Source organism: Notolepis coatsorum (assembly GCF_963971535.1).
Source record: "Notolepis coatsorum genome assembly, chromosome: 2".
Lineage (NCBI taxonomy): Eukaryota > Metazoa > Chordata > Actinopteri > Aulopiformes > Paralepididae > Notolepis > Notolepis coatsorum.
In genome coordinates, this window is record NC_140166.1 from 227,305,609 (window position 1) to 227,316,485 (window position 10,877).

The 10,877-nt window shown below is 40.2% G+C and overlaps 1 protein-coding gene across 1 annotated transcript; it reads right to left on the bottom strand.

The window, feature by feature from the left end:
• Positions 1 to 2,117: 2,117 nt before the first annotated feature.
• On the bottom strand, positions 2,118 to 2,429 carry LOC311247134 (histone H4; the record flags this gene model as incomplete). Its single annotated transcript, XM_084337449.1, has 1 exon — positions 2,118 to 2,429. One exon carries the CDS (start codon positions 2,427 to 2,429, stop codon positions 2,118 to 2,120), a length of 312 nt encoding a protein of 103 aa, XP_084193575.1.
• Positions 2,430 to 10,877: the final 8,448 nt, after the last annotated feature.

A 10,877-nucleotide genomic window follows, 5' to 3' on the forward strand; every position in this document is an offset into this window, starting at 1 on the left:
ACTTCCCTGTCCATCTAACCCGTATTCACCCAAAGGCTCTTTTCAGAGCCACCCACTTTGTTTTGAGAGACTTATCCCAATGATCAACCATGCTCTGGTCACTAATGACTAAACGCATATCCCTTTATGCATTTGTTTTTCCTGGTTCCTGTCATATTCACAAAGGGTGGGGGTGTAATTCTAAATTCTATAAAACTAAATATATGAGAAATACATACAAAGTGTCAGCAATCGGCATACCCACTTAGTTTTGAGAGTTATCCCAATGATCAACCAAGTTCAGGTGACATAAATAAGCACATTCCTTATGTATTCTGTTTTTCCTGGACAATTTCTAGCATGCTGCATATTGGGTTTCGACACCAGATGGAGTAAGTGCTCTAGTAGGTGGAACAAGAGCCTCCAATATATTTTCAAATTGGAGAAGTTTGAAGTTAGGCTTAACTGATTTTGGAAGTGAAATTGAGGTTTTTGGTTAGGTTAAAGGTCAAGGGTTGAGTGTTGGGGTTAGATCCTGGTGCACAGACACAGGAAACGGAACATGGTTATAGGGTTTAGGGGTTAAAGCAGTGTGTAAGAGCAGGGTTGAGAGCCTCTAGTTGCAGCAGCTGTTTGCTATGGGCCTTTAACTGCACTATTTAATAGCATCTATAACTTCTGGCTACACACACTGAGAGTTAACAGTAACAACCATACAATCAATCAAAAAGTGACCATCGTACACAATAAATACATAATTATGTCAAACCTGATATATGATGTCAGTCAGACTCTGGCACTTGTTGATGGTAGATCATAGATAATATAGTAGATTTTTTATTTTACTGTATGGAGCACATTCCCATGGGCTCATACAGAACCAAGCATTTTACTGTAATGTACATGTACTTTATACAAGACAAATAAAAGCAAACTTGAACTACTTGTAGGCACCGCTCAGCACCATAGACAGTACCGGACCACACTGACAAAATCATTTTGGAAACCGGGAAAGTCAAGTCAAGTCAAGAGTTTTATTTGTCACGGCATACAAGTATACAATGAAATGTGGGGGTCTTGCCCGCAACGATTGTGCATAATACAATAATAATATAATAAGAATCCAATAGAACGACATTGTGCAATAATACAAGTAATCAAAGTAGGGCATATCGGTATATGTACATGAGTTATTTACAGAGCATGGTAGGACATGCTAGGTCCTGTGGTAGTGCAATACACTGTTAGCTACGGATGAGGCACAGGGTCTTTATGTACACTGCTATACAATGCTATATTATACAATCTCAAGTTATACTATTCTTAAAGTGACCTTTCCTTTTGTAAAGTGACCATAAGTGTGAGCGTGTGCAGCATGAGTGTGTGTGTGCTCATGTTAAAGTGGCTGCTAGTGTGTGAGCGTGTACAGTGTGTGTGTGTTGTGTGTGTGCTTGTGTGTAGAGTTCAGTGTTCAAGGCTCTGATGGCCTGGGGGAAGAAGCTGAGCTGAAGTCTCTCTGTCATAGTTGCTGGTGTTCGCAGGCGTTTGCCTGACCGCAGCAGCTTGAACAGGCTGTTGTTGGGGTGGTGAGGGTCTTTCATTATTCTGCAGGCTCTGGATTTGCACCTCTTGTTGTATAGGACCTGCAGGCAGGGCCGCCTGGGAGAAATGCGAGGCCCTGTGCGAGATTTAAACGTGAGCCCCCCCCTAAAGGTACAAAAAAAAAAAAAAAGTATATATATATATATATTTTTTATATACTTACAGTCAACATATTCTTAAATAATAGCGCTGCCCGAGGCTGGGCATGATACAGTCAACATATAGCAAGAGCGAGAGAGAGCTCCCGTTCTACAGTCAATATACAGTGTTATCGCTGCACAGACCCGGCAATGCCCCTGACCAGAGGAGAGAGAAATATAATAGTAAAAGCACTATATAAGCTCAGAACACAGCTCAGAACACAACACAGCTTAGAAAACAGCTCAGAACATGATCATCAACTAATTGTGATAAGCTTCAGACAACTCAGTTTAATACTTTTCACTAATAAACATATGAAGTGTGCTCATTCAGTGATACGGTGGGTGGCTCTGAAAAGAGCCTTTGGGTTTGATAGTTAAGAGTTGAATAGAAGTCTAGCCGCCGAAGCCGTACAGAGTGCGTCCCTGTCTCTTCAGAGCATAGACCACATCCATGGCGGTCACAGTCTTTCTCTTGGCGTGTTCGGTGTAGGTGACGGCATCACGGATCACATTCTCCAGGAAGACCTTGAGAACACCACGAGTCTCCTCGTAGATGAGACCGGAGATACGCTTCACTCCGCCACGACGAGCCAGACGACGGATAGCGGGTTTGGTGATTCCCTGGATGTTATCACGAAGCACTTTGCGGTGACGCTTAGCGCCCCCTTTACCAAGTCCCTTACCTCCCTTTCCTCTTCCACTCATTGTAACGTATGTAAGAAAAAAACGAATGTAGCAACTGGCCAACCGCCTGCTTCTTTGAACCCTCCCTGAAGACGTGGTTGAGACCAGGAGGCGCGCAGGGACAAATGTGGAGGGAGGGTTTGAGGTTTACATCTGAAGTGTTGTTTCCCCAATACAATACATCATCCTGAGACCCAGGGGAAAAAGTGTTGTCACTTGTATATTTTTTTAAAAACATTTAAAGGTCCCATGCATTATAAATGTCATTTTTCAGTCTCTAGCATTGTATTATAGTAATAGGAGTTCGTATCAATGTGTTTTAGGGTCTAAATACCATATTGGCGAATTGCTCTGTTTCAGCCCAACCCCTCTGTGCCTCTAGTAAATCGGGTCATTTTGATTTGAAGTCCCTGAGCACGTCACTGGGCGCTGTGGATAGACACAGTGATGCGATTGGCTCTGTGGTTGGAGCTAATGCCCGCCCCCATTCTACCTAGACTAGACAGCGAGTGGGGCTGCGGGGCCGAGAGGAAGAGAGAGCCGAGAGGGAGCCGAGAGAAAGGAAGAGAGAAGGAGGGAGGGAGAGAGAGGGGGCACTTGGGGGGGGGGGGGACCTGCCGCACGGAGGTCCGCGCGACACACACCTCCGAACGGGAGAGTGATAGAAAGAAAAAAAGGAAGAGAGAGGGAGGGAGGGAGAGAGAGGGGGCACTTGGGGGGGGGGGGGGGAGGACCTGCCGCACGGAGGTCCGCGCGACACACACCTCCGAACGGGAGAGTGATAGAAAGAAAAAAAGGAAGAGAGAGGGAGGGGCTTCTCTCTCTCTCTCTCTCTCTCTCTCTCTCTCTCTCTCTCTCTCTCTCTCTCTCTCTCTCTCTCTCTCTCTCTCTCTCTCATGGTATAAATGATTATTTGTGTAAATAAGGTTATACGCCGACCATTAAGAAAATACATGTTAGTTTAGGAATAAGGGGCAGGTAACTATATAACTATAAGATTTATTCTTCTTCCTGCTCCTTTTGTCCATGGAATGACTATTTATGATTTTTTAATGAAGAAACTATGATTGTATTATTCCATGTGGCAAATAAAAACTCTGAACTGAACTGAACTCTCTCTCTTTCCCCCCCCCCTCCCTCCCTCCCTCTACCAGTGCAGACTGTGGTCTGACTGTCACTCAAAGTGCTTATGGGCGGAGCCAGGCCATAACAGCCTGATTTCTCGAGGCTGAAAAATGATGGTTTCGAGTACTTGATTAGAAATATAAAACAATTCATTTTTTTGAAAAAAAAATTACAAATGTCTTCAATAGACTAACAGGAATTGTGTAAAGTTGCCCAAATAGTGCTAGGAATAGCAGTGCATAGCCCCTTTAACATTATATATATATATATTTTATGAGTATGTAAAAAACGTGTCATACCGTATAAAGGAAACATAGCTTTTTGTTTACAATACAGGCTTTAAAAGACAACTGAAACAACATCTAACAGCCCTACGCCTGCACATTATGTAAATGAAGACACATACCCATAGTTACTTTTATTTTATTGTATTTTTAGTGACAGGAATATTAGTAGCCTATACAAATAGGTGGTAAGAGTATATGGTTTCTCACTGCTTGTGAATTGAGTGCATATTAATATATAGTGTTATGTAATGTATATTGTACTATGTATGATTCCATTATGTTTAGGAATGCGGTATCATGTAATATGTTTGATAGAAAGTATATTGTCACTTTCTGATTTTTAATTCCACTTGGTTGCTTGTCTGAAAATGTCTTATCTGTGGACCCCAGGAAGAGTAGCTGATGTTTTGCATCAGCTAATGGGGATCATAATAAAATCATACTGTAAGTACCCCCCCCACCTACCCAACCTCCTCCAATGTACAGTTTCTACGTCAAATGTATATACTTCTTTTCTGGACTCTTTTCGTATCACAAACAGTACTGTATTTGCAAATCTGGTATGTCATACATGTATAGATGTAGCAGTACTGTCTATCTGTATGTCATATATGTTACGATGAATTGAAAATGGGGGACCCTGATGTAAACAAGACGAAAGTCTTTCTCTGGTCTGCATCCCCTTAACAATTGTATGTATTGAGCTGTACTGTACTGTACCCATTCTGCAATCTGTTAATAAAGTTTTCAATCAATCAATCAATAAGAAAGAAGTACACAAACAGTCCATGCAAGGCCTCTATTGTTAGTGTCTATTGGTGTAGTACATGTTGGTATACATTCTGAATAAATGGTTCAAGGAATGAAACATACCATGTTTCTACTACCTATACCATAGTGGGGCATTGGTTTATATACACATGGCCCATGGTGAGACCCAGTCCTGTGTAAATGTTGGTGTCATCTGTTTAGTAACCCAAACAAGAGGAAACCATCGGCTCAACTCAGCATCATCAGAAAACATCGCTTACAAAAATGTATCCTGGCATTCCTATGACGTTTCATATGACTTAATTCTGTTTGAACCAGTTACACACACTGCTGTGCTTAACCTAAAACACATTTAGCAATTCTACTTCTCAGTGATTAGAGTACTGTAAGTGAAGTACGCAGAGAATGTGCAAATATACAATAAATTCACCAAACACTACACAAGACCAATGCTGTGATGAAAATATAATTTATGTATCTACATATACCCAAATCAATGATGCAGACTGATGAAAAAAATTACATTTTCTCTCCATATACCCAAATCAATGATGCAGACTGATGAAAATATAAATGTTCTCTCCATATAACCAAATCAGTCAACATTTCAACATGGAGAATCACAACAATACATGTCCCAGTTGTCATGCTACTATGTGCATAACACTGTAAGCTCAGCAAATATCAGACAAACATAAAATACTGTATCCAGTACAGGTTACAATTACAGTAAAAAAAAATAAAAAATGTAAACAGAAAATACTAGACATTATCTCTTTGCCTAGCTGGATCTGGCAAGATAATTTTTTGTTGTGATTCTCCATGTTGACTGATTTGGGAAAATGGGAGAAAATGTATATTTTCATCAGTCTGGTGGATGTATTGTATATTTTCACGTTCTCTGTGTACACAGTACTTCACTCTCCTTCCATTTTGGTTGAAGACAGGTGAACTCACCTGCTGCATTTTTATAGTGCTTAAACCTGATTGGTGTATCTACAATTAAGCAATGGTGTGTTTGTGCATCTGATGGCTGTGTTTAACCAATTGGCTCATATGTGTGGGCTGAAGCCCCCAATGTTTTCTAACCCTAAAAACGCCCCTGATCGTCATCAGGTACGACTCTCTGGCAGTGTCCTCGTTTTCTAGACCCCATCTGATGAAGATAATGCAAAAGTGAGCCATGTTATTTTGAACATTTGAGAACAACTCCAGACTAGGACCTAAACAAAACAGTGAGGTTCTAACCTGAGAACACCGGACTGTGGTGCAATTTATTTATTTATTAATTTTTCATCATTAAGCCTTGTGTTTAATTATTGTTTTCATAAGTAAGTGTAATAAACTGAATAATTCGAAGAGATGTTCATTATTGCAAAATAAACACCAACAGGGTATGGCTCTCTTTACATTATCCCAAACATACTGTAATTAGAATGTTAACATTTTGTTTTCCCCACCTAATATATAGTTTCTCAATCCAGTTCTCAATTTTATTTATTCATGATAAAGTAGTGAAAAAAAGGCATGATTTCGTATTGCTTAAACTTATATATATATATTCTTTGTCCTGGCTGCCTCATGGAACGACGATGCAGTAACTCTTCCTGCTCTCTGATCAAACCACATCCTCGACTTTCTCTGTTCCCGGGTCTTCTCCTCAACTAACAAACACTAAAAAAATAATTCAACTATCAAAACAGCTGTAATTATCACAAAGGAATTAAGCTATTCTTAATGAATTTGGTGATGTTTATATATTGGGATTGTGACATTCTTGTTTTAACGAGCCATTCTCATTTCTTACCTGCTCTGGTGTGAGATGCAGCTCATCAAAGATCATGGCACCCTCCTCCAGCAGTGCGTGACAGCCATGGTACAGCCATAGTAAATGTAATGGAACCATTAATAACATGGTATAGTCCATTTTAAAACCATGACATCAATGGTACATGGTGTAATTTTTTATCATAGGAATGTCAGGATACAGCTCAGTACATACAATTGTTAAGGGGATGCAGACCAGAGAAAGACTTTCGTCTTGTTTACATCAGGGTCCCCCATTTTCAATTCATCATAACATATATGACATACAGATAGACAGTACTGCTACATCTATACATTTATGACATATCAGATTTGCAAATACAGTACTGTTTGTGATACAAAAGTGTCCAGAAAAAGAGTGTATATACATTTGGCATAGAAACTGTACATTGGAGGAGGTTGGGTGGGTGGGGTGGGGTGGGGTTGGGTGGGTGGGTGAGGGCTGTCCATTGGAGGTGGGGGGGGGGGGGGGGGGTTGGGTAGGGGACACACACACATTTTACACTGTACATTGGAATACTGACAAAGCCTTACTTGGTCATTTACTGTACAACTAGGTTAGGACATTTGTAGGGGCCAGTTTCGAATTGCAGTCTCACGTAGGTGTTTTTTGAGAGTGTTTTTGAAAGTGGGTAGTGATTCACATTCCTTTACAGCTTTAGGTAGGGCGTTCCACATTGATGTGGCATAATTGCGAAACGTGTTTAGTCCCTTGTTTGAGCCGAATCTGGGTTTTACATGATTTGTGGAGCTCCCTCTGGTGTTGTGATCGTGGTATTCACTGACCTTTGGGAAGTATTTTGACATGTACATGGGTACCTTGGTCGCGTAGTGTATCTTGTAGACCAGGCCCATTGCAAGTTGCTGTACTCTGTCGTCTACTCTAAGCCATCCTAGGTTGTCAAAGTGGGCAGGGGTGAGGTGGGTTCTAGGAGTCAGGTCAAGCAGTAGTCTGACTAGCTTGTTTTGAGATGTTTGTAATTTGTTTTTTAGTGCCTTTGAGGTGCTTTGGTACCATGAGGTGCAAGCATAGTCGTAGTACCCTTGAATGAGTGCTCCTGCTAGAGTCTTCAGGGTATTCTTGTTTACCAGAGAGGAGATCCAGAGTTTACCAGAGAGGAGATCCACACATAACACATGTTACAGATAAGACATGTTCAGACAAGCAACCAAGTGGAATTAAAAATCAGAAAGTGACAATATGCTTTCTATCAAACATATTAAATGATACCGCATTCCTAATCATAATGGAATCATACATAGTACAATATACATTACATAACACTATATATTAAATATGCACTCAATTCACAAGCAGTGAGAAACCATATACTCTTACCACCTATTTGATAGGCTACTAATATTCCTGTCACTAAAAATACAATAAAGTAAAAATAAAGGTAACTATGGGTATGTGTGTGTCTACATGTACATAATGTGCAGGCGTAGGGCTGTTAGGTGTTGTTTCAGTTGTGTCTTAAAGCCTGTATTGTAAACAAAAAGCTAAATGTAGCTATGTTTCTTGTATACGGTACATACTCATAAAGGTAGGACTAATTTCAGTTTTTTTATCCATATATAGGCCACATTAAACCTTCCACTTACTCAAACGAAGTCGAGGTCACCCACACTACAGGCCACCACCAACAAAAGACTGTGTTTACCAACACCGAAAAGTCACCCATTTAAAACAAAACGCGTCACCCCAGATGACTCATCTTTCTTTCAGTCCCTTGTCAGGTAGCTCGGATCGCTGGAAAACGAGATTTTGTCGGATTCTAATTTACTCTAAAGAATTGTAAGAGATAAATACCAGAAAAAAGTAACTGCACAACAGTGGTGACGGCACACATTATTGTTTTGGAGCGTCCACAAATTAACCACGCATCTCCAAATAGTGTGAGTCTGACGGGACATGTGTCTACTAGCTGGGACATTTGGCGTTAGATTTCTGCAATATTCATAGTTGTGTATTTTAACTATTTTATGCGAAGAGAAAACACAAGCGACAGAGCATTTTGACCAATAGTATGCAGCTGCAGCTCCGGAGACCAGCGCTTACAAGCCCCCGCACATACAAGCCCGCACATAGCAACCCCTCGCTTCCATTGGCTGATTTTGGTCACGTGATTTGGGTCCCACCCAATGGCTGAAGTTCTGCAGACGCCTCTCTGATTGGTTGGGCTCCATTTCTGCAGCCCCCTCTTTGATTGGTTGAGCGAAGCCCCTCTCTGATTGGTTTAGCTCGCCATGCGGTAAAATGCGGATGTTAATGTTATCATCTCAAGAAGATACAAATAAATATACTACCAGATTCGCGTTTATAACGTTATTTCGCGTGACTTCGCGGTTTATTCATAACGTTATGCACATTTCACAACACAGCCAGCTGTCAGAAACTGTACATTGTAACGTTATATGTTTATTCACGTAACGTTATTTCACGTGACGCGTTCAACTTGTTTACACTCCCCACTTACTGAAACTGTACCATGACGCACTCCCCACTTAACCCAGTTAATGCCTTAACTAGACAGTTAACAATATAACATTTAGATTAATTAACCCAGTTAATGCCTTAACTAGACAGTTAACAATATAACATTTAGATTAACACAGTTAATGCCTAACTAGACAGTTAACAATATAACATTTAGATAGAGAGGCTGGTGGTCAAGTCAAGAGTTTTATTTGTCACAAGTTGTTTATTTGCATACACGTTTATGGGACAGTTTTCTACACCTGACTGAACGGTCTGGGGACAAATGATTAAGGTGGGGTTACAATGATATCAAGGATGAATATGAAAAAGGGGATCTGATCTGATGGTACTTGTACTTTATAATGTGTTATATATGTATGTACATGGATTTTATGTCCGGATGGTATATCTATGGAATGGTCACTGTCTCTATCACACTCTCATATGTGCATGTTTAGCCGCATACAAGTATCTAGGATACACATATTCGTATGTGTACATAATAGGTTTACACACACTCATATGCACAAGGCTAAGTTATACATGTCAGGGGCACACATACATGCACATACTCACTTATAGGAAATAGGCATACACACACCTACATATACACATAGTTGAGGTATAGGCTCTCACTGACACATATGGGGGATATACATGTACATAGGAGACACACACATACGTAGCTGAGACGCACATATATATGCACACCTGAGATATACACTCACATAGGGGGCGGAGGCACACATGGATACGAGACACACACAAGAGATAGGAGTACAGTCGCATACCTGGAAGATGCACACACACACACATGTGAGGCATGTACACATGCTTACGTACACAGCCCTCACCCAACCCACCCAACCCCACCCCACCAACCTCCTCCAATGTACAGTTTCTACGCCAAATGTATATACACTCCTTTTCTGGACACTTTTGTATCACAAACAGTACTGTATTTGCAAATCTGATATGTCATAAATGTATAGATGTAGCAGTACTGTCTATCTGTATGTCATGTATGTCATATATGTTATGATGAATTGAAAATGGGGGACCCTGATGTAAACAAGATGAAAGTCTTTCTCTGGTCTGCATCCCCTTAACAATTGTATGTATTGAGATGTACTGTACTGTACCCATTCTGCAATCTGTTAATAAACTTTTCAATCAATCAATCAATTCAATCAATCAATCAATACACGTACCCACATACATATGTTGGAGACACACATGCATGCATGCTATCATGCACACCTACATGTGTCTGGGACGCTTTCTCTCACATGCAATATGGAGAAGGGTGGCATCCCGATAGAGGATGCAGCACATACCTGCTCGCAGGTAGATCGGTCTACATGCAAAGTATATATATCAGGGATGTATACGCACAATGTATAGTATAGTATTTTTCTTTTTTTCGTAAGTATTTTTTATTTTCCATGTCAGTTGTACCCATTCTGCAATCTGTTAATAAACTTTTCAATCAATCAATCAATCAATTCAATCAATCAATCAATCAATACACGTACCCACATACATATGTTGGAGACACACATGCATGCATGCTATCATGCACACCTACATGTGTCTGGGACGCTTACCGAACACTGTGACCTCATTTTCTTCTTCTAAATTCATGCTATATTATGTTATTATGTTATTTGATACTATCTTGTCTAGCACAGTCTCTGGAGCGTAACAGTAAGAAGCATTTTGTATGAAAGTATTCTGTACTTCTGTATGACAACTATTAAAGAACTTGAACTTGAACTTGAGTTGTTAATGTATTTGTATGAGTCCTTTACATGTTTTGTATGTTCTTACAAAAAAGAAAAAGGCAAATCTTGGAAGTTGCATATGGTGATGTGGAAAGAGATGTTTTGAATATTGGAGAGATTTGTGCAAAAAATATCAAAAAAAAAAAAAAAAATTAAATGCGGGTGGTCGTGCCCGCAAAGATGTGCATAATAC